This window comes from Danio rerio, chromosome 9 (assembly GCF_052040795.2).
Source record: "Danio rerio strain M-AB ecotype USA chromosome 9, GRCz13ab, whole genome shotgun sequence".
In the NCBI taxonomy this organism is placed as follows: Eukaryota; Metazoa; Chordata; class Actinopteri; order Cypriniformes; family Danionidae; genus Danio; species Danio rerio.
The window spans coordinates 54,239,605-54,264,147 of NC_141029.1; the positions used below are offsets into that span (position 1 = coordinate 54,239,605).

At 37.1% G+C, this 24,543-nt stretch overlaps 2 protein-coding genes and 1 long non-coding RNA gene across 12 annotated transcripts in view; 1 reads left to right on the plus strand and 2 right to left on the minus strand.

Moving 5' to 3' along the window:
* The window catches only part of LOC147835440 (uncharacterized), a 456,431-nt gene that overhangs the window by 228,803 nt on the left and 203,085 nt on the right, over positions 1-24,543 (minus strand). The window lies entirely within an intron of this gene.
* tanc1b (tetratricopeptide repeat, ankyrin repeat and coiled-coil containing 1b) overlaps positions 1-24,543 on the minus strand; it is a 326,871-nt gene that overhangs the window by 91,923 nt on the left and 210,405 nt on the right. For 8 of the 10 annotated variants that reach the window (XR_015499911.1, XR_015499912.1, XR_015499913.1 and 5 more), the window contains 3 exons: positions 16,201-16,320; positions 9,557-9,844; positions 7,028-7,170 (listed from right to left, as the gene is read on the minus strand). Coding sequence is in view for 7 of the 10 variants with exons in the window: in XM_087268444.1 (XP_087124570.1) it covers positions 7,028-7,170; positions 9,557-9,844; positions 16,201-16,320 (551 nt within the window). In the remaining 3 variants the exon portion in view is untranslated. Of the gene's footprint in view, positions 1-7,027; positions 7,171-9,556; positions 9,845-16,200; positions 16,321-19,708; positions 20,054-24,543 lie in introns of those variants that run through there. The other 2 variants (XM_087268449.1, XM_087268447.1) reach the window with 1 other exon arrangement.
* Positions 3,976-6,227, plus strand: LOC147835443 (uncharacterized). The gene is made up of 4 exons (XM_087268639.1): positions 3,976-4,708; positions 4,979-5,038; positions 5,894-6,004; positions 6,123-6,227. Exons 1-4 carry the CDS (start codon positions 4,547-4,549, stop codon positions 6,141-6,143), a joined length of 354 nt encoding a protein of 117 aa, XP_087124765.1. The 5' UTR covers positions 3,976-4,546; the 3' UTR covers positions 6,144-6,227.

A 24,543-nucleotide genomic window follows, 5' to 3' on the forward strand; every position in this document is an offset into this window, starting at 1 on the left:
ACTTTAGTTCCTCCGACACTCCCCCCTAAACAGAGCTGGACACGCCCACTTTTCTGACTTTTTCCAAAGTAGAGGTGTGAAAACACCCTGCTGAAACGAGGGGGTTTAATGGCCCTTTAATACTTTATCACCTGCGACTCGTTTGTGTTCTGACCACATGTGCTTGGCTGTACACTATATCTATATCTATATCTCTCTCTCTCTCTCTCTATATATATATATATATATATATATATATATATATATATATAAAAGTGTTTAGTCTTTTCAAAACACCGCTGTAATACATTGAGCCACTGAGTATTGTTCTTATGATGTTTTCCTACAGGAGGAAAACGCGAATGACTTCCAAACACTTCAGATATAGTCTGTGTTAGTAAATGCAGGACTATTGATGACATCCAGCATAACACTGTATGATAACACTTCAGACGACTGTTCTACAGTCCACATCTAATCAATCTGTCAGATTGTAGAGTTCATTACAGCTCTAAAGAACATTATACATGATAAATGATCTTAAATAAAACAAATATATTTATAGAGATGGTTTACAAGTAAATAACTTTACTCACATGGTAAACGGAGGCCGCGTGAATGGTTTGTGAGCACAATTAAGTGCACACAGCATCCCATATCATCTGATAATTGTAGGAAATAATCCCAAAAGGCGACTGACTGTGTAAAGCCACAGAAAACAACACAGAAATATGATGAACATGCCGAAATCAGCGGCTAATCTGCCGGAGTCAGCTGAGGTGAAGTGACGGTGACAGTGAGACCTAGCTGTCAATCAAGTGGCCACGCCCTTAATTATGCAAACTTAATATAACCTAATTTAAAGGAAACTGATGAGTTATAAAAAAATTCACCCCCTCACAGTTGTCATGAAGGGTAATATTAGCTTTAGGAACCAAAATTGTTCGTTGTACCAGGCTGTAAACACCTTTTTTTCTGCAGTAAAGTTGGCCATTCTAACAGTGGGCTCAATTGAAATTTGCTCTATTATGGAGCCAGGACTAGCAGATTTTCGATGAATTGCAGTTTCAGTTATTTCCGTATTGACCTCCCGAGGGATGTTGCCGCTTGGGGCAGAGCTTAGCGAAGGGTCAATTGCAACTTTTGCCAAATCACATCTCTTCACTTCTCCCTGATCTGTTCCAAAAATCTGCTTGATGGAGTAAATAAAATACACAACATAAAGACCCAAAGCGCCAGCATCTGATTCAGAATCTATATCCTCCTCCACCATAAACACACAGGAGAAACATGATCATCATCACACTGAAGCACAACACTGTGACATCAGCACATATTCATCCATTAGTGCACACTTCATACAGCAAACATGAATCAGCGCTCGATCCACAGCAAAACAAGCTGCAAAAACACAAATCTACAAATCTGCCTGAAAGCAAAAAGGACAGCTAACTGACAAATGAATGAGCTGCATTATCAATTTGTGGCCGATCCCTGCGCTGCGCATGAAGATGGATAAAAGCATGAAGAAAACACATCTGAAGTCATCTGAGGACACAGAAGGAGCTGCTGCTGATGCTGGGAAATCAAGTGTTCGGTACAAATTGTCCCAAGCATAAGAGCATTTTATTTTAAAGGCTTAAAAGAAGAACAACAGAAAACAGTTGTAAGTCAGTTTGCCATATTAGGGGATTTCTTAAAGGTACAGTTCTGAAGTCAGATTTATCAGCCCTCCTGAATAGTTTTTCCCCAATTTCTGTTTAACGAAAAGACACATATTTTCTAAACATAATAAGTTTAATAACTCATTCCTAATAACTTATTTCTTTTATCTTTGCCATGATGCCAGCCAGCTTAAAGTGACATTTAAAGGCTAAACTAGGTTAATTAGGCAAGTTAGGGTAATTAGGCAAGTCATTGTATAACGATAGTTTGTTCAGGAGACTATCCAAAAAATGGTTATTCTAGCCAAAATAAAACAAATAAGACTTTCTCCACAAGAAAAATATTACAGGAAATACAGAGAAAAATTTCTTTCTCTGGTAAACATTCATTCATTCATTCATTTTCTTGTCGGCTTAGTCCCTTTATTAATCCGGGGTCGCCACAGTGGAATGAACCGCCAACTTATCCAGCAAGTTTTTGCGCAGCGGATGCCCTTCCAGCCGGAACCCATCTCTGGGAAACATCCACACACACATTCACTACAGACAATTTAGCCTACCCAATTCACCTGTACCGCATGTCTTTGGACTGTGGGGGAAACCAGAGCACCCGGAGCAAACCCACGTGAAAGCAGGGAGAACATGCAAACTCCACATGAAACGCCAACTGAGCCAAGGCTCGAACCAGCGACCTTCTTGCTGTGTGGCAACAGCACTACCTACTGCGCAACTGTACATATATATATACATATATACATATATATATATACATATATATATATATATATATATATATATATATATATATATATATATATATATATGTATAATTTTTTTTTTTTTTGGTACAATAAAAGTGCTATTTTGTGGTTCACAACATTTAGCTAATAAGACAATGGCATAATTCAAATGACTTAAACCATGATGATTCACTGAAAAATTTATTCAAGTGATCCATTCAAAACAGTTTATTCCTGAAGGAGCAAGGAGCAAGCAGAAGGAGCAATTTTGCCCTGAGATCTACAAATGTGGCTTTATTTGGAAGTTAAAAACAAAAAGACAAAAATAATGAAACAACAAATCTATAACTAATATAAATAATAATAATTATAATAATATTACAATATTATTATTATTATTATTATACTTTTTGTATTATTATTATTGTTATTGTTATTATTATTATTATTATTATTATTATACTTTTTGTATTATTATTATTGTTATTATTATTATTGTTATTATTATTATTATTATTATTATTATTATTATAGATTTTATTATTATTGGTCCCAAAACACTCTTAATTAACAAATTTATTATTTATTTTTTTATATTTATTTTTCTTTTATCATGTCATCAAATGATGACAAAGGGTTTTTTTTAGGTAAAAACATCTAAATCAAACTACAAAAAAATGGCTGTTATATTACTAAAAAGGAAACAACATACATATGCGTTATGTATACATTCTTGATAGTTCATACTGTGTGGTTGTTACTCACGTGAATGAGCACCGTTTTGCCTGTGATTTCAGGCATTTGTCTGCGATTTCTCAAAACCTGTCGACGAGTCGAAATCAGGGCTAAAATCACGCAGTCTGAACTCCGCATTAGAGCTTTAAAAACTACAAAGATTTTAAATGAATGAGTTACCAAATCGTGACACCTAAAATCACCAAAAATAACATCAAACAACCCTTGTTCTAAATATTATATTTAATATAAGTAATTCATTCATTAATTTTCCTTCAACTTATTCATCAGAGGTCACCACAGCAGAATGAACCACCAATTAATCCAGCATATGTTTAACGCAGCGGATGCCCTTCCAGCCACAACCCATCACTAGGAAACACCCATACACACACACACACACACACACACACACACTACGGCCAGTTTAGTTTCTTCAATTCCGCTATAGCGCATGTGTGTGGACTGTGGGGGAAACCGGAGCACCCAGAGAAAACCCAAGCCTAAATGGGGAGAACATGCAAACTCCACACAGAAATGCCAACTGACCCAGCCAGGACTCGAACCAGCGACCTTCCTGCTGTGAGGAGACCGTGCTAACCACTGAGCCACTGTGTCGCCCTAATATAGATAATATTTCATATTTTATTTTGCCATACAAATTATTGTCACACTAAGAGGTGTAGGAGTGAGTAAGTCGCGCGATATACATATACAACACTCAGATTGATATTTTGTATTAGTTCACTAGGTTCAGGAGAATGTGCTGTTTTCTGTATGTTTTGTTTTTAGTTAGAGCAGTTTAGTTAAGACGTTTGGTACGTTGATGTTTCTTTTCATGCTTTTCTTTTCATATTTAGTTCAGTTTGGTGAAAACAGTTACTGAGTTTTGTTATATTTATTTCTTTGATTTAAGCACATTCAACTACTTCCTCTCCCCCCAGGTAATTCATTATTTAATCATTGTAAATATTTTTCTTTCACTGTATAATATATTTTCACTGGTTTCATTGGAAGTATGGGCAATTAATAATTTAGTGATTATTTGGTTTTCAGTTTATTTCTTTCTCCATCCGCTTGTCACACACATTAAACTAATGTATGTTATGTCATCTACTCCTAGTTTAATATTAACATCTAAAAGGACGTAACAATGACGTTTTATTGAGTGTCTTCTGTAAAACACAATAATCTCGAACAGAACATTTATGTTAGGTCTTAAATTAACCCCAATTCTATTGACCCAAAGCAAATGTACAGACTTCAACCTGCAACCAGATCAAGAGCACTAGCCAACTTACAAAATCCATCAACTCTTGCGAAAGTAATAAGCATGTGGCATGTCATCCAGGTCTTTTATAAGCGGCTGTCAGCAGTGTATATGAGGCTGCACCTGTGATCGTCTGCTGAACACCTGCGCGTTTCATTATGAGCGCAGCTGAGAGGTCCAGCGCATTTCAGAACCACACTGCCTTTAAAGAGCCACACATACAGTCAGCCAATGCAGATACAGCTTTAGTCAGCACAGACTCACTGGAAATACCTGCCTCAGTCTACATTTTTGAGAAATGTCAGATGCTTTTTCTCTGGGTATGTATTACTGCACGTTTCACATGACAGATCTGCTAGAGGGCGCTGTCTACATTTATTTGAATCTAAAATATGCTACTTGTGGTATGTTTTGATGTATATTTCAAATGCATGTCCTATTTGTACAAATCAAAATCAGCTAGCGAATTACAGAGCTAAACCCCTCCCTTAACCCAACCAATAGTGTTTTCAAAAGCAAACAATAGAGAATGCATTGCAACTACATTGTTTTACCTTGATTTTACATTGCTTTTCTCTGTTTTTTGGAAGCGTGCTTATCTGGACCCAAACTTGAGCGCTCAGCAGCACAACATTGACCAGAAAAGCCAGGTCAGAAAGCCAGAAGAGCTGTCTATATGGCGATAGATAGGTGACGAAATTGTATTCATTACAAATGAAAGAGTTAAGTTGCTTTGCTGTGTTTATTTGGTGTTGTGCAAAGAACTGCATGAAAATAATCCTTTATTCATCACCAATTTGTCCCTGTAAATATCATTACTGTGAAAAGGAACAAATGTTGTTGTCATCATTCTGCCCTCTAGTGTTCATTTTACCAACAAACTGCAGTCAAACGTATGGTGAAGTACTTTTTTTTTGCCACTTCACAAAAATGTAGGCCTAAACAAGTATTCCCAATGAGACTGAGTTGCATTTACATCTACGTGAGGATTCACTACAATAACTGCACATTTATATACCAACCAAAGATCAATGCTAAAATGTGTCAAATCAACATGAATCAGATTTTAAGCTTTGTTTTAGCTGATGTGTTTAAATACAAGTATTGATTTTAGCCAACATTCTTTTAACACACAGCTTATGGCATGGCTGTTATAGATGTGCTCCATATTGGCATGATAGCATCACACAGTTGCTGCAGATTTGTCGGCTGCACATCCGTGATGCAAATCTCCCGTTACACCACATCCCAAAGGTGCTCTATTGGATTGAGATCTGGTGACTGTGGAGGCCATTTGAGTACAGTGAACTCATTGTCATGTTCAAGAAACCAGTCTGAGATGTTTACACCACCACCACCAGCCAAAACCGTTGACACAAGGCAGGATGGATCCATGCTTTCATGTTGTTGATGCCAAATTCTGACCCAACCATCCGAATGTTCTTTTGTCCAGTTTGGTGAGCCTGTGTGAATTGTAGCCTCAGTTTTCTGTACTTATCTGACAGGAGTGGCACCCGGTGTGGTCTTCTGCTGCTGTAGCCCATCTGCCTCAAGGTTGGACGTGTTGTGTGTTCAGAGATGCTCTTCTGCAGACCTCGGTTGTATCGAGTGCTTATGTAAGTTACTTTTGTCTATCGGCTGGAACCAGTCTGGCCATTCTCCTCTGACCTCTGGCTTCAACAAGGCATTTGTGCTCAAAGAACTGCCGCTCACTGGATATTTTCTCTTTTTCAGACCATTCTCTGTAAACTCTAGAGATGGTTGTGCGTGAAAATCTCAGTAGATCAGCAGTTTCTGAAATACTCAGACCAGCCCGTTTGGCACCAACAACTATGCAAGGTTCAAAGTCACTTAAATCCCCTTTCTTCCCCATTCTGATGCTCGGTTTAAACTGCAGCAGATCGTCTTGACTATGTCTACATGCCTAAATTCACTGAGTTGCTGCCATGTGATCGGCTGATTAGAAATTTTGCGCTAACAAGCAGTTGGACAGGTGTACCTAATAAAGTGGCCAATGAGTGTATAGTTTGTAACAGAATAAAGACAATAATTAAGCCTTGAAATGACACTTGTAACTAGTATTTTAAACTAAAACTATAAAATATATTATGTACTGTAACCATGGGCAACTTTCATTCTATTATGGTTTAACTTTGCAGCAACCTTACACATCTCAATTGTTCTGATCCAGTATTATCAACTATCAACAACTCGACATTCCAGATCCAGCGATGTGACTATTGCAAATGCATACATTGCGATATCAATCACATCCAATATAATTCATACTTTATACTACTGAATTATTGAAGTACATCACTGATAATAATCCTAAATGCTTCCTGAGCATCAAACATCATATTAATATCTATATTTTTAAATGATCATGTGACACTGAAAGCTACAGTAATGATGCTGGAAACTTAGTTTTGAACACCAGGAATAAATTCCAATCATTATTATTATTAAACTGCAATCATCTTAACCAGTTTTTACTGTAGTTTTAAGAAAATAAATGCAGCTCAATCCATGCGACTATTACAAATGCACACATTCCAGTGTCGATGCTAAAACAATATATTAAATGATGCCATTCAGACATCAAACGCAGAGTTGAGTGTGTTTTTGTGGTTTTGTACCTTAGCAGCGAGGCGTCTGACGGCCTGGTCCCGGTGGCGCTGGAGCTCGGGTGTGTTCGGGCAGCTGCTGGAGCTCAGGGTACTGCTGGTGCTGAGTGGAGGAGTCGACTGACTGAGAGGAACATCTGAACTCATTTCTGCACCTGAACAAGACACATATCAACACAGACATCAGTACAAACACCCATTCACATATCCCTGCTTTTATCGTCATTTATATGGAGTTTTGTTCCACTGGCTAACATCAATCAGGATAAAAATGTCAATAATGGAATATAAAAATTGGTGCTATCAATATTAGTAAGTTAACGTATGCGATTAATTTGAAATATTTAACACGTTAAAAAAAATAAACGCAATTAACGCAGTTGCAGTTTTTTTTCCTGTTATGGTCAACGTGTGTTCAACATGCAAAGAAATATGGATAAGACCAAGCAAGCACTTTTAGAAGGAAAGTTTCAGCATAAAACAATTAATGTCGCATCACCAGGCACGTCAGAGTTTCCACGACAGTTTCATGCAATTTCGGGTATTTCATTTTCAATCTTTCGACTTCTGTTTTAATGGAAATTGATACCTCATGGCGAACGGAAAGAAAAACCTCCGCATTTCGTGACTCAATGGTCCTTTAAGATAATCACAAATCGCTGTTTACATGGTAGACTCTTAATCAGAGTATTATCTTAATCATATTAAAATCGGAGTATTGGTGTCCATGTAAATGTACTCAGAAAGTGTCAGATGAAGTCGCGAGATGTCAAAGACAGAGCATGCCTTTCTGCATGAGCCCTCCAAAGTTTTATTAAGTTCGATGTGTTTCCCCCTTCCCGCAAGTTTAATAAAGCACCTCCTTTGCGTTGTGACAGAATTCTTATGAAATATAGCCATACTTTAGAACGCTTAGTTTAAGCAAATTTGATGAACGCGATCATGCGTGTTGAATCTGAAGGGAGTCGATCCGGCTGCCCTGTCCTGCGCGTGCGTGCGTGTGTGCGTGCGTGCGTGCCTGTGTGTCTAGTTCTTAGGAAGAAACCTGCCTAAACGTCATTGTCTGTAGCCACTAAATCAAAAAGTTACGAATTGCCGTGAGATCGCGTTGCACTTTCAGCTCACATCATTCAAAAGAAAAGGTCCACATTGTCCCCCAATAGTGTCAACAGACTGGACTGTTTTAGAAACTGGCTGAATGTAAAGGAGGACTGAGTAACATTATTTCTACTTTATAATTAATGTTCTCAACTCACAGCAATACAACTTTACAATGAGAACAATTTGTATTCAATTCTTTATTATTATTATTATTATTATTTTCCATTTTCCATATCTGCAATGCCTGTATTTTGGCTTTTTTTTTTTTGCAGTCCACTTAGAATCTAACTTGGAAATTATTTTTTTCTTTATTGGCATTGATTGTTTTGAAATTTAAATGGCATTAACATGCCTGTGTTTTAATTTCTGTAATAAATATGACTGTCAAGTAGGATCTTGATAATTTTATTATGGGTTTGTTGTTTACATGAAGAAATCTGTGTTACAAGTTAAAGAAATTTTCTAATAATGAGTTATATTTTGAATTTAAATAGTTTTTGTCTTGCGTTTACATTCATTTTACATGTGAATTGCCAAAATTACAAGTTTCAGTCTTTTAAATGTGATTAATCGTGATTAATTAAAAAAAAGTGTGATTAATTAGTAATTTTTTTTATCGATTGACAGCACAAATATACAAGCTTATGTTAGAAATATCGTCATAAGTGATTCAATTAACAGGGAATAATTGAAATGATTTTAAATGCTATTTTTTTGTAACAAAGTCATGAATCTCTATTATATACAACTTATTTTTGCTTGCATATATATTGAATCTTCCTACCATTAAACATGCTTTGTAAATGCATATGAAACATGTAGCGCATTTACAAGTACATTACAAGTTTTTAAGAACTATATTATTGAAGTACATCACTGTTAATAAGTCTGTTTGTTTGCTTGTTTGCTTTATTTATAGAGCACATTTAAAAACAACTGATGTTGACCAAAGTGCTTTACAAAACGACCAGCATACAAAATCTATACCTATATATGAAAATTGAGCAAAATATATAAAACAGATTAAAATTAATTGATTGCAATCAAAAGGCAAGAGACAGAAGATGATTATTTAGATGAGACTTAAAAGCATCAAGTGAAGAACATGACCTGATATGTAAAGGCAGACCATTCCACATTTGGGGGGCTACAGCAGAAAAAGCCCTGTCACCTCTTGATTTCAACCGTGTTTGGGGACAACTGGCTGAAACTTGTTTTCCGACCTGATTGGCCTCAATGAAGTGTGCCAGCGAAGAAGCTCAGAGATGTAAATAGGTGTCAAACAAGTAGCAATAACTTATACTGAATCCTAAATTGGACTGGGAGCCAGTGAAGAGATGATAAAACTGGTGAGATACTAGAAAATTTTGTCCCAGTTAAAAGCCTAGTAGCTGCATTTTGAACCAGCTGCAGGCCTGCAATATAAGCCGTTAGACTCACTTTTAGGCGATGCAGTGGGACTGTTGGATGCAATCTGCCGCATGCGTCCTCCATGGCAGCTGAGGGCCACCAGGCGGGAGATGATGGCGGTTTTTCCGAAGCCCACGTTGCCGACCAGAATGGAGCCGGAGCTGCTGCTCTCACCTGATTGGCTGGGGCTCAAGTCATCCTCCAGTTGCTGGAACAGCCAATCACGGCCCACGAACACAGAGTCTGTGGTGATGCTGGGAACCTCAAACAGCAGCGGCTTAAGCATGATGTCGGTGGGCTTGTACGGAGCAAAGCAAGCTGCAAAACATGTACAGCACAGGGTTACTCAGGTAAAAATAAGAGAAGTGGGCTGCATGATAAGTCACATTCAAAATGAGATGAGACGAGACAAAACAAAACCCTACTATAACAATGTATTCCTTCCGCACAGACAGCATTTGCATGTTTATCACACATGCAGCTGAATTCAGGATTATTAGCCCTTCTGTTTGACAGAAAGAAGATGAGAGTGTATGATTTCAATTTCTTAAGGAATATATAACAACATTTTTGTTACAAAAGTTATTTCACCAAATACGGATTCTGAAATGTAATTAAATATATATATATATATATATATATATATATATATATATACATATATATATATATATATATATATATATATATATATATATATAAATACATACATATATATACATACATATATATATATATACATACATATATATATACATATATACATATATATATATATATATATATATATGTATATATATATATATATATATATACACATACATATATATATATACATACATATATATATATATATATATATATATATACATATATACATATATATATATATACATATATACATATATATATATATATATATATATATATATATATATATATATATATATATATATATATATATATATATATATATATATATATATATATATATATATATATATTAGTGGTTGGCCGTTATCTGTGTTAACGCGAGTCTCTTATCGGGTGATGAAAAAATATCGCCATTAATCTAAACTCATAGTAGGGTTGGGAGCTGGATCTATTCTACGCAAGCTATGATGACTTTCACCATAATATTTATGTATACCGAATTGCACTGTAGGGGCTGAGAACGAGTCTTCAAGCCTGTGTGTATTCCTACTGTGAAATTACCACATCAAACGTGACATGCTAACATGGATGCAGTTTACTAGAGTGAATCTGATTAATGTTAGCTTTCAATCAAAAAAATGCAACCATTTAAGCTCAACTTCCATACGAATGACATGAAAACACTGGCTATAAATGAATAGTTTTCCATAATATGGAATTCATGTTCATTTTTTTATTTTTTTTGCCCATTTATTTCTGCTTTTGAATTGCACTATGGGATCTTGATCTTTCTCCTAACAACTTTTAAACTTGAAAAGCTGGATAAGGTGACGTTTATGAAGATTTTTTAAAAGTTTAAGGTGATTTATTGTCTGGGTTGGTGTTGTAAATTACGCCGCAAAGACCTTGTAATAAACTACCAGTACATTTTCTGCTATTTTACAGACTATTTCTCTATATATTATGTCTTCTACAATATATTATTTCACATTATTAAAATGTCAATAAAAGTCACTTTGTTAAACTGTAGGCTGAATTTTCAACACCAGAAGTTGTAGTCGAAGTAATGCAATTCACAACCGTAAATAAACAGAAAACACTTGAGAATCACAAAACACAGAAACTGTTTATTAATGTATTTAACAGTGTGTGCTGCGCTTGCAACGCACCATTAGAGATGCACTTTTTAAGTGTGATAAGACTATTAATAGGGATGGTATCGTTAAGGTTTTAACAGTGTTACTACTTTAATCGATACCACTTATCAGTTCGGTACTTTAACAGTTCTCTTATCGGTAGTTATTGTAATGTTTTTTTTTTATTGGAAAAAAAAATTAAACAGAATTAACAACTTTATTCTACTATTAAGCATTTAATGTAAAATAAAACAAAACCAATAATTGTAAAACAAAGAAACTTATTATATTTGTCTTGTAAAAGAATGTACAATGGTTTGAAGGAAAAGGGTTGGATCTGAAGTCTGGACCTATCTTGTTTTATTGTACTCCCTGCAGTTGAAAATGCCCTCTTTGAGTTGCAAAATGCAGTTAAATGAGATCATGTTTTAGATTTTTCATTAACGCATTCACATTAATGAGTTAACAGTGTTTTGGGAGTTAACTATGTTTTTAATACTGTTTTTGAGCATCTTGCAATGTAAAAATAAGCTATTTTTAAAATAATTTTTAACAAGCATAGTTTATTATTAGGCTATTATTAGGTTATATTAGTAAATACTAAGGCATGGGCATTTTTAACGTTCAAAATTTATTTAGGCTACTGCAGAAATTTTTTTTTTTCATATGTGTGTGTTTATTTAACTATTATTATTATACTATTTTAGGTGATTGACTGCGGGCATAATGATGTGGATGATGTAGAGTTACCGTTAGTAGCTAGGCAGACGTGCTCACCAGAAACACGAGCATTTCTCATGAGATTGCCAACTGTGAAGACGAATATCGCAAATTAGAAAAGGTTTGTCAGTTAAATTATGCTACTATAAGTAATGTTTATTCAGCAATAATTCTCCAGAACCGTTAACGTCCGAGTGTATCGATACTTCGGTCTAGAGGTCTGCATTCCGAATTTCCGAATAAAGCACAGGAGTGGTCGGTAACTGGTTTAATTTTGGACGGGAGCGGGCCGTCTAGCGGTATCGCCCACGACTCCTGAGCGAGCGAGCGAGCACGTGTATGTATGTGTGAACGAGACAGTGGGACGCTGCTTAGCTTGTTTGTTGCTGTGTGTGTGCTTGGTGCTAATATGTATGTGTTTATACATATATATAAACACATACATATGTACTTCTGTCTTTTATGGTGTAGCACTGATAACGATAAAGTACAGAGTTTTGGTACCCATGCCAGATGTTCTCGCTATTTTCTTTATTCAAATGAGTAGCAGCTTGGACCCGGAAACAGTCTTTCATACGCTACGACCTAACAAGCGGATAATACACCTAGCTAGAATAAACACAGAGAAAGAATCAAATCTCTGAGTCTCTCATTATTTATCTGAGCATTCAACAAGGTCAGAATAACAGCTAAACACATACACACACACACACACACACACACACACACACACAGCCCTGAGGCTACATGGGCGTTTATATAACCGACAAACAGATGGAGCGAGAGGGAAAACACATGTATTTAAGCATGTTCTCCTGCATTATTAATAGACATAACTGTTTCAAACACCTCCTTTCACCACAGGAGATTCCTTATTCTGTCATAAGTGGGTAGATGGATCTATATGGAAAGAGTCTCTGTGATTTTAGGGATCATGTGAACCGGCACACAACACATTGAGATTGTGCAAAGGGGAATTGCACCAGACTGCTCAATAATCAGTGTTGGGCATGTTCCTTTAAAAGAGTCATTATAGTTACTAGTTACTTCTCACAAATAGTAACATCACTATAAAAGTAACTTATTACCAGAGAAAGTAACTATTGTGTTACTTTAAAGAAAATCGAACTTGTCAACAGACTATAAACGAAATATAAAACATTGTGGACTAATCCACCGTATTGTAATGTCGTTGTGGGACAATATGAGAGACGACCCTATAAGGTCTCATGTGGGACGTGTTCATTTGTTGTGTTTTGTGATTTGCAGAGCAAACGAGACAGGTTCCGAAACAAAGGCCCCGTTTACACTGCCAGTTAAATGTGACCCGATTCCGATTTTTTGCTCATATGTGACACAGATCGCATCTGTTTTATGACAGTGCAAACACAAAAAAAACGGACATTCGTGTATTCAGAGATCGGTTTCAGGTCTCCTTCATATGTGGAAATAAATCAGATACAGATCGGATATGTGACAATGCGACTGTCATGTAAACAGGCAGATCGGATTTATTGAGGCATTTCGTTCTGTACATCATTAAACTTGCGACAATGTGGTGCTTCTCCACGGTTTAATGACATAAGGAAGAGCGTGTGTGGAGATGACGACGCGGTAAACAACATCAGAGGAAACACGGAGGAGGAAAGTGGTCAGTCGCCACAATTTGCTCCCACCAGACCAGAGATCTCTCTCGTAACCATACATGGTGGAGGACATCATAAAGCATATATACCATAAGCGCAAGCTCCCATGACGGCCCTTTCCCACCTCTGCCTCAAAATCATTTTAAAGTTCGGCGAACTTTGTGTTGTAACTTTTCCTTTTTGTCGCTATTAATATACGCACTGCGGGCTACACATAGAACAACTTTATTCTCTCCAACATTAGTCAGTGCGCAGCACTGTGCACACAGGCAAAAGCTACATCTTCAACTACACACACACACACACATCAGGGCCATACCATTACATAAATTGCCTAGGGGTAAATCTGGACTGAACCATTCACTGCTTTTACTACACTTCGCATATTTCGCAGAGCTAAAAACAAGACAATTTCTTCCATAGTGGCAAGTCCCAGATAACAGGAAGTAATCGGCCCGAGCTCAGCTGCCCTTCGGCGCCTCTGGCTCCGACTCGGCATTGGCGAGTGTCATCCGGGCCGAGTATGGCCCGCAGCTCGCTCCCGCACATCCGTTTGTGATGATTCCTGTTAACCACATCTGGCCGGAGTCTGTGTGTAGAGTCCGGGCCGCTTCTGGCTTGTTTAACTGATGACAACCGATTAAATTCTTATTTTATATAGTAATTTGTTAGCTACACCTTTAATGACAATTTGAGAAAATATCCATGGTACAACAGCAACAAAATAATAAGACTATTTTGTGTGGCTGGTTAGACGCAAACAAAACAATATTATTTATAAATGGATCATACATATCATCATGGCACAGATGCTAGAATCTGGCTTTATGCATACGCGACAACGTAAATTGTATGGCAAGTGTAAACGCATGAATTGGAAATGGATCACAATTAAAACAACGTGTAAACAGACAGGCAAACAAGATATAGGCAACAAATCGGAATTAGGCATTAAGACCTGACAGTGTAAACGGGGCCAAAGTCTAGGTGTGAAAGCACCCTAAGGACGCGCTTAACAGCGATCAAGCGTTAACGTAAAAAGGACCAGTATCGTGACAACATTAAAGCAAAGTTTTATTTTCTTTAGCTTTAATCATGTGTTGTGAGTTTATGTATTTTGGCTCCTTGCTTGTTTGCATGTATTTTGTGTTTTTATGTACAGCACTTTAATACCCACTGTGGTTGGTTGAAAGTGCTCTAGAAATAGAGTTGAGAGTTGAGTTTGCATTATGTTTTCCCACATAAACTCAGAACAACAAACCATGGCCTGAATATATAATAAGCTTCAAATGACAAAATAATGGGTGGCACGGTGGCTCAGTCACCTCACAGCAAGAAGGTTGGTGGTTAGAGTCCCGGCTGGGCCAGTTGGCATTTCTGTGTGGAGTTTGCATGTTCTGCCCGTGTTGGTCTGGGTTTCCTCCGGGTTCCTCCAAACACATGCACTATAGGGGAACTGAATTAACTAAATTGGCCTTATTGTGTGTGTGTGTGTGTGTGAATGCGAGAGTGTATGGGTGTTTCCCAGTGCTGGGTTGTGGCTCGAAGGCAATAAGGGTGCTTTCACACCTGCCTCATTTAGTTTGGTTGAATTTCACTTGAGTTTGTTTTCCCTCTAGGTGCGGTTCGTTTGGGCAGGTGTGAATGCAGCAATCGTACTCGAGTGCGCACCAAAAGTGGACCAAAAAAAGCGTACCGACCCCTGCTTGAAGAGGTGGTATCGGTACGCTTTCAAACGAACCCTGGAGCGGTTTGTTTGTGGTGAGAATATAATCTGGACTAAAACAGACCCAACCGCAAAAAGTACTGCGCCTTTTTGGACTAATCCAGCTGCCATAGGCTGATGCGCAGTGCATTGTGGGATATGGAGGAAAAAAATTTGCTGACAGTGCAGGGGGAAAACATTACCTGAAGGATCGTTGGTAATATTTGCGTATGATGTTGCAGTTTAGCTAAATTAATTCACGCCTCCTCCAGAAGTGACGAGCGATGCATTAAACACTGTTTTCCAGCCGCGGCCGCGCTTCATTCTCGAAATGTATAGTTTGTCTAAAGCAGGAATACAATCAGTCAGTGCAGTCGTCCCTCCAGAGTATAAAGAGACATTTTGTGTCTGCTGGTTTTGTTTACTTGCGGGAGTTCATTGGCATCTTCCCGCACGTGAATTATGACCAATCAAAAAGCAGTTTAGAAACTATGTTCAACATCTGGCCAATGAGAGATGTGGATTTTGTCAGATGACTGCATTTTGGTTCTTTTCATCTGGTTCGGACTAAAGCCAGCAGTGTGGAGTGAACGACCCAAAGACGGCAGAAAATGCTACAATGTAACATTTATTACCCTTGGTCCGGACCAAATGAAGCGAACTACAGATGTGAACGCACCCTAAGACAACAAGAATTTAGGATGAAAAATTGTTGTGCATATTAAGCCAGATGAAGCGTTTTCATTGTGGCAGAATCAGAAGTGATTTTGTGGTAGTTTTGTTATAGTGTTGTTCGTGATGGTTGTGCTGTACCTTTGTCGTGTGGAGCTCTGCCGCCGGTGTTGTGCCAGGGCAGGCGGATGGAGGTGCGCAGGGGGGTGTTTCGCTGTTCATCAAGAAAACTGAGATCCTCCAGCTTAGTGGAGCTCGTCGCTGCAGACAAACAGAGAGAAAAAAAGAGATCAGCATTACAGGTGAAATCAATCCATGGCAAAGATCAAGCTCAAACATTCATCAGGGTTATTTTACTGATGTTAATATACTGTTATGATTTATATATACAGTTGAAGTCAGAATTATTAACCCCCCTAAATTATTCGCCCTCTTGTTTATTGTTTTCCCTAATTACTAATGAACAGAGAGATTTCTTCAACACATTTCTAAGCATAATAGTTTTAATAATTCATCTCTAATAACTGGTTTATTTTATCTTTGTCATGATGACAGTAAATAATATTTGACTAGATATTCTTCAAGACACTTCTATACAGCTTAAAATGACATTTAAAGGCTTCACTAGGTTAATTAGGTTAATTAGGCAGATTAGGGTAATTAGGCAAGTTAATGTATAATGATGGTTTGTTCTGTAGACTATCCAATAAAAATATAGCTTAAAGGGGCTAATAATTGACCTTAAAATGGTGTTTAAAAAATTAAAAACTGCTTTTATTCTAGCCGAAATAAAACAAATAAGACTTTCTCCAGAAGAAAAAATATTTTCAAACATACTGTTAAAATTTCCTGAATCTGTTAAACATTAGTTGGGAAATATTTAAAAAATTCAAAGGGGGGCTAATAATTCTGACTTCAACTATACTCTGTAACATAATGGAATGAGTTTATATCTGCAACAAAATAACCTAAAGCAATGTTCACTTAACATCTTTTTTGGTTACTTAAAAAATATAATTATACACTGAAAGAAATTACCTTTTGGTGTGGTAAAATCTAATAAATTTACTCTCATCATTTTTAAATTGTAATATCAAGTGTCAAGGATAACTAGAATTTTTTTAGAATTTAAAAAAGAAAAAATTCAAAAAAAAAATCTGATTTTACACACACACACACACACACACATTTTTGTTTAAATGAACTAGCTATATTTTTGTTTTGTTGTTTGTTTTTTAGAGATTTTATGTGCTTTTGTCATTTTTAATTATTTTGTTAGATTTTTTTTTTCTATTTCAGTTTTAGTCATTTTTGCACATTTTAGAGGAAATTTTAGTTAGTTGGCAATGAATCGTTTCCGTATTTTGTTAATTTTCTTTTTAATTTATTTGTACTTTTTTTAATTTAATGTTTAATTTATTATAAAATATGGTTTAATTTTTTTAATACATCATAAAAAACAAACAACCAAACTGCTTTTATCAGAAATGCATACGGAGAAAGTATGCAGTACAAGGAAAAAAGCTTTTCTCTTTTTTTATTTTTATCATTATTATTAATATTAGTTATTTATTTCATTTTTACTGCATTTTATTTTTAATTATTAAAAATGATCTGTTAATGTTTTGTTTATAAATAATAAAATATATAAACAACCTAACTATATATTATTAGCGATGTATACAGAAAAGAATATTGAAAACAAACATTTTAAACAATATATAAACCAGAGAATTTGCAATATGTTAATAATGATGTTTTAATTTTCTTTTGTTTTATGAAAGCAAGCATTCAGCACTGTCATTCTGTTTATCAATAGTTTACTTTAAGTTTTTTAAATGCATTTACCTTTTCTACTACAAACATTTACATTACTTGGGCAACTTTTTAATTGTTGTTTTAATATTATTTGATTTATGGTGTCTAAGTTCTGTTAAAACACACACAACACACATACACAAACAACAACAACCACCGCAACAAAACTGCCTAGTCAGCAATAAACAAATAAACAAATATTCATACATGTTAGAGCAGTTAAATCGCCATCAAAGAGAAATGCAAACAAGGTGACTGTTTCCAAACAGGTTTTCTCTGTCTGATAGCAAAAGGAAAAATGACACCTTATGAAGTGATGAATAAGACACAGATGACCATCTCAACTCCCACAAATTGAGAGCTGGGTCAAAGGTCACTGACCACAGTACACACACTGACCTGTCTGAAACAGTGCAGAGAGAAAGATGACATCATCTCAGAGCAAATAACAAGTAGCGACCATAATAAACACAGTATGGAAGAAAGGGTGAACTGAACTGCAGTAGGTCATCGCACACGCGCGCACACACACACACACACACACACACACACAGGGTTTTCGTTTTTTATAGGGACCTTTCAGCATTGTAATGTTGCTGTTTTTACTGTACAGACTGTATTTACTGTCTTCTTGCCCCTAACTCTATTCCTTACCCAACACTCACACGAAACATTCTGTACTTCTACATTTTCACAATACAATAATTCTGTGTGCTTTATGAGCCACTGTCCTCATGGGGACCATAAAAAAATGTCTCAAAAAGGTCAAAAATGACTGATATTGCTATATTTGAAGATATATTTGGTCCTCATAATGCAGTGAATAACAGGATCTCACACAATTACACACACACATGTTGTGTTTCATGTTTTATGGGGACCAAACAAATGTCACCAAAAGGTCAACAATTACTGCTATTGCTGTACTTGAGGAGATATTTGGTCCTTTATTAAGGTAGTGAATGTCAGGAACACACACGCACACAATTACACACATATTGTAAATGTGGTTTATGAGGACTCTCCATAGTATGTCTGATAATATTTTTATTTCCGGTGAAAGTCTTATTTGTTTTATTTCAGCTAGAATAAAAGCAGTTTTCATTTTTTTAAACACCAATTTAGGGACAATATTATTAGATAAATACATTAAATTAAATTAAATGTAATACATTTTTTAGATAGTCTACAGAACAAACCATCGCTATACAATAACTTGCCCAATTACCCTAACTTGCCTAATTAACCTAATTAACCTACTTAAACCTTTAAATGTCACTTTAAGCTGTACAGAAGTGTCTTGAAAAATATCTAGTCAAATATTATTTACTGTCATCATGACAAAGATAAAATAGATCAGTGATTAGAGATGAGTTATTAAAACTATTATGATAAACAATACAGTATACAGTATTATGTAAAAAATCTTCTCTCTGTTAAACTGAAATTAGGGAAAAAATTAATGGGTGGGGGGGGGGGGGGGGGTGGCTGTATTTCAGGGGGGCTAATAATTCTGATTTCAACTGTATTTGTCAGATTTTTCTAGTATTGTGCAGCCCTACAACAATGTGATGAATACCAGCCCAACACACACACACCAAACAATCCGACACATTTCAGAAGCAGCACAGCAACGACAATGCGAATAAAACAAATTAAACACACTATTCCTTCAGTGATTATCCTCCACTTTTCGAACAAATGTGACAGAAATACGTTATTTCAGCACACAGCCTCAAATGCACATCCATGCATCAGCCTGAAACCAAAGCACCAGCAACCTGTTTGCTCTCCAACTACTTCCCGCACACATGGAAGGGAGCATACTCACTGTTGCACATGCAGATGCATTATTCAGGCAAACACTGAAGCGGTTTGGCAAACCTCAGGGCTTTTTTCATTTCCTCAGGGCACCTCCATGTTCAGACACTGATTTTCACAGCGCATTCAACTGGTGAACGGCAGAGCAGCTTCACCGCATCGCTAAACACATCCACAAAACATCACAGACGCAAATCTCTGCAGTCCACAGAAGATAAAAACGAAGATCTCTCCTCTCTTACAGGGTGGATGATTGCAGTTTGCAGTGAAATAATCTGCAATCCTCTCAGAGAAAAGGAAGAGAGAGCTAATAAGGAATAGGTGAGGTGAGTTTGTGCAGACGGGCTGCTGAAGTGAATGGAGAGAGAGCAGACAGATGATGGAGGGAGGAGGTGCCGGTGCAGAGAGAGAGAGAGAGAGAGAGAGAGAGAGAGAGAGAGAGAGAAAGAAGGAGAGAGATTGGGTTTCTGCCAAATTACAGAACATCAGACCATATCTTCACCCTTCAGACTCTGATTGAAAAATACGTCAATCAAAACAGAAACAAATGATTTGTGTTTTGTAGATTTTCAGAGCGTTTAACTTCTAGAACAGGGTTTCTGCAGTCTTTACCAAGACTGTGTGTTGTTGCCACAGCCATGTCACCCTGCAGCCCAAGACCGGTTACTCACTGAAGCTAAGCAGGGCTGAGCCTGGTCAGTACCTGGATGGGAGACCACTAGGGAACACTAGGTTGCTGTTGGAAGTGGTGTTAGTGAGGCCAGCAGGGGGCGCTCAACCTGTGGTTTGTGTGAGTCCTAATGCCCCAGTAAAATTGAAGGGCACACTACACTGTCAGCGGGCGCCGTCTTTCGGATGAGACGTTAAACCGAGGTCCTGACTCTCTGTGGTCATTAAAAATCCCATGGCACTTCTCGTGAAAGAGCAGGGGTGTAACCCCGGTGTCCTGGCCAAAGTCCCTCTATCGGCCCTTACGATCATGGTCTCCCAATCATCCCCTTCCACCGAATTGGCTCTATCACTGTCTCTCCACTCCACCAATAGCTGGTGTGTGGTGAGCGCACTGGCACCGTTGCCCTGTGGCTGCCGTCGCATCATCCAAGTGGATGCTGCACACTGGTGGTGGTGTGGAGAGACCCCCCTCATGATTGTGAAGCGCTTTGGGTGTATGGCCATACACAATAAATGCGCTATATAAATACACATTACATTGCATTACATTACATTACATTACATAAAATTTCGGACATTTTAGGACCATTATGAATGAAATTTTAGACTTATACAGGGCTAAATGTTAAGGAAAATGTTAAGAAAATTTTCAATTGCCATATCAAAAAATGATCAAAATTTTATACATTTATTCATAATACTTTTGTTTGAATATCTTGTTTAATTAATTTTTAAATATATCTATTCACAAACCCTATAACCCTAGCCAAGAATAGAACAAAACACAGTTGCCAATTACTTCAGTCTACAATTATAATAATTTACTAATATAAAAAGGTGAGTATCCTCAGCAGTAAATAAATATCTATTTACTAAATATTTTATTTAGTAAATAAAAAAAAAAATATATATTTTTTTTTAAAGTGGATTGTTGGTGATTGTTTGGGTGTTTAGGGCCAGATTGAGTAGCTATACATGAACAAAGGAAAATTAATACCTGTTAAGAAAAGATTTAAGACCTAAAACCCAATATTTCAGTAGATTTTAGACATTTTAAGACTTTTTAAGACTGTGCGGATACCCTGTAGAATCAAGTATTGGTTGTTAAAACATACAACATTATAAAAACAACGTATTCAAATGATCAGTGCGCAATTAAAATTGGTAACCGGTGTGCTCTTCAGTGTTTGGATTATTAACCACACTGAACTGAGCTAAACTGAACTGAACTTAAACACTAAAAACTGAACTACACTGTTTCAATTTACTATCATCTTATATGTGAAGCTGCTTTGACACAATTCACATTGCAAAACCGCTATACAAATAAAGGTGAATTGAAATAAGCGAACAGAATTCTTCACTCAGGGGCAGGGTGTGAGACAGGGGTGTCCACTGTCACCAACCCTCTTCAATATTTACATCAATCAATTGGCAATGCTCCTAGCAAACAGATACGCCGGGTCTCACACTATATGACTCCACTGTTTGCAGATGATCTGGTGCTGCTGTCGCCAACAGAAGAGGGTCTACAGCAGCAGCTGAATATCCTGCACAGCTTCTGTTAACCCAACGAAAACCAAAACCCAAATATTCCAGAAAAAAACAAGAAGTCAGGGAAAGAAACACAGTTTCATCCTTGGTGGTTGAACCCCTGCCACAAGCTACACATACATTATATATATATATATATATATATATATATATATATATATATATATATATATATATATATATATATATATATATATATATATATATATATATATATATAATATAAATAAATTAAATAATTCCCTTTGACATTCTCCACACAATCCCCCATAATGACAATGTGAAAAATGAGTTTTTGAAATTGTTGGAAATTGATTAAGAATAAAAAAGCTGAAAAATCACATGTACATCAGTATTCACAGCCTTTGCCGTGAAGCTCTAAATTGAGCTCAGGTACATTTTGTGTCCACTGATCATTCTTGAGATGTTTCAGCAGCTTCATTGGAGTTCACCTGTGGTCAATTCAGCAGATTGGACATGATTTAAAAAGGCAAACACCTGTCTATATAAGCTCCCAGGGTTGACAGTGCATGTCAAAGCACAAACTAAGCATGAAGACAAAGGAATTGTCTGTAGACCTCTGAGACAGGATTGTCTCGGGGCACAAGGCTGCAGATTCAGTGTTCTATCTGGTTGCTAAGATGTTCCTAGAGTGTTCTGACTGGTGGATTAAGTGTTCTATCTGGTTGCTAAGGTGCTCCTACAGTGTTTTGAATGATGGATTAAGTGTTCTATCAGGTTGCTAAGGTGGTTCTTAGGGGTGGATTGAGTGTTTTATCTGGTTCCCAGGGTGTTCTAAAGTGGATTAAGCGTTCTACCTAATTGCTAGGGTGTTCTAAGAGGTATATTAGGTGTTCTATCTGGTTGCTAAGGTGTTTTGAGTGGTTGATTTAGTGTTGTGAAGAAGTTTGTAAGGTGTTCTGAATGGTGGATTACAAGTTAGCTTGTTGCTAACATGTTCTAAGAGGTGGACTAAGGGTTCTGTCTGGTTCCTAAGGTGCTCTATGAGGTTGATCAAGTGTTCTCTCTGGCTCCTAATATGTTCTATGAGGTCGATCAAGTGTTCTATCTGTATCTGGTTCCTAAGATGTTCTGAAGTGGATTAAGTGTTCTATCTGGTTTCCTTGGATGTTCTTAGGTGGATTAAGTGTTCTATCTGGTTGCTAAGGTGTTTTAAAGCGTATTAAGTGTTCTATCTGGCTGCTAAGGTATTATAAGAGGTGTATTAAGTGTTCTATCTGGTTGCTAAGGTATTATAAGAGGTGTATTAAGTGTTCTATCTGGTTGCTAAGATGGATTAGGTGTTTTATCAGGTATCTTAAGGTGTTTTGAAGTGGTTTAAGTGTGCTATCTGGTGGCCAAGGTGTTCTAAGAGGTGGTTGCTAAGGTGTTCTTTGAGGTCAATTAAGTCTTCTATCAGGTTGCTAATGTGTTCTGAGAGGTTTATTTAGTGTTCTATCAGGTGTTGTTACGCCCCATTCACACAGGGCATCAGCGTCAACGCTTCCCATTCACTTTGAATGGTTGACGTCAGGCGTTGCCGAAATACATTGTAAATCCATCGGCGCCGCTTCAGAGGCGTTGCTCGCCGCAGAAGTTGGGACTAGCTCAACTTTTCAAGCGCTGATGGAAGCGTCAGCCAATCAGATTGCTGTATGCAAATACAGCAGCTAGACAGTGGCCTATTGCTGACTGAATTTCATTGGCTGCTATGACGATGTGTCAGCCCCAACTTCAGACACGCCTTCAGTCAAGCGTTGATGCTGACGCCCCGTGTGAATGGGGCGTTAAGGTCTTTTGAGTGATGGGTTTTGTAGTTGTTTGAGTGTTCCATTTGTTTATTTAGTAATTCTGCATGGTTGATTGAGTGTTCTATTAGGTTGCTAAGATGCTGCTAAGGTGTTCTAAATGGTTGTACAAGTGTTCTATTTTGTTCTGAGCACTGAATGCGATGTTCTACATGGTTGCTAAGATGTTCTGAGTGGAGGATTGAGTGTTTTATTAAGTTGGTAAGGTGTCGCTAAGGTGTTCTGAGGGGTGGGTTAAGACATTTATCTGGTTACTAGGGTGGACTGAGTTGTGGTCTAAGGTGTTCTGAGGGCTTGTTTCAGTGTTCTATCTGCTTGCTAAGGAGTTCTTAAGGTGTTCTAAGTGCTGGATTGAGTATTTTAACAGGTTGCCAATATTCATCAGCTGTTAGACAGTTGGTTGAGTGTTTTCTCTGGTTGCTAAGGGGTCCTAAGTGATTGTTAGCCAGACGTTTGAATGAAATGAAGATTTCAGGTAGAACCAACTAGACTACTCAAGCAAACACTAAGAACATCCTAGCAACACATTAGCAATCACATAAAATACAGAAATAAAATGCAAAATAGGAGACTGCATAATGACAGCCCAACTTTGAATAAAAAATCTGAAATGTCTCTGCATCCATGAGCGTGTGTTTGGGCTCCAATACAAATGGCTGAGACCCAGTGAAAGCTTGCCGAGAGAGAAATCTAATCAGAGCGGCTTTAGTAGAGGACTGGCCCGTGACCAGCTCCACAGATTATGCCCTATTCCCCTGCTCTGCTCTGTAGACAGACAAGTAATCTGCTGTTCTCATTGTTTACTTGTATA

What these genes read in the sequence shown, in the direction of transcription:
- LOC147835443 (XM_087268639.1), top strand. Translation starts at nt 4,547, where the DNA reads ATGAGCGCAGCTGAGAGGTCCAGCGCATTTCAGAACCACACTGCCTTT. An exon ending in GTCAGATGCTTTTTCTCTGG is followed by an intron (nt 4,709 to 4,978) that starts GTATGTATTACT and finishes GTTTTTTGGAAG; the next exon opens with CGTGCTTATCTGGACCCAAA. An exon ending in ACATTGACCAGAAAAGCCAG is followed by an intron (nt 5,039 to 5,893) that starts GTCAGAAAGCCA and finishes CTTATCTGACAG; the next exon opens with GAGTGGCACCCGGTGTGGTC.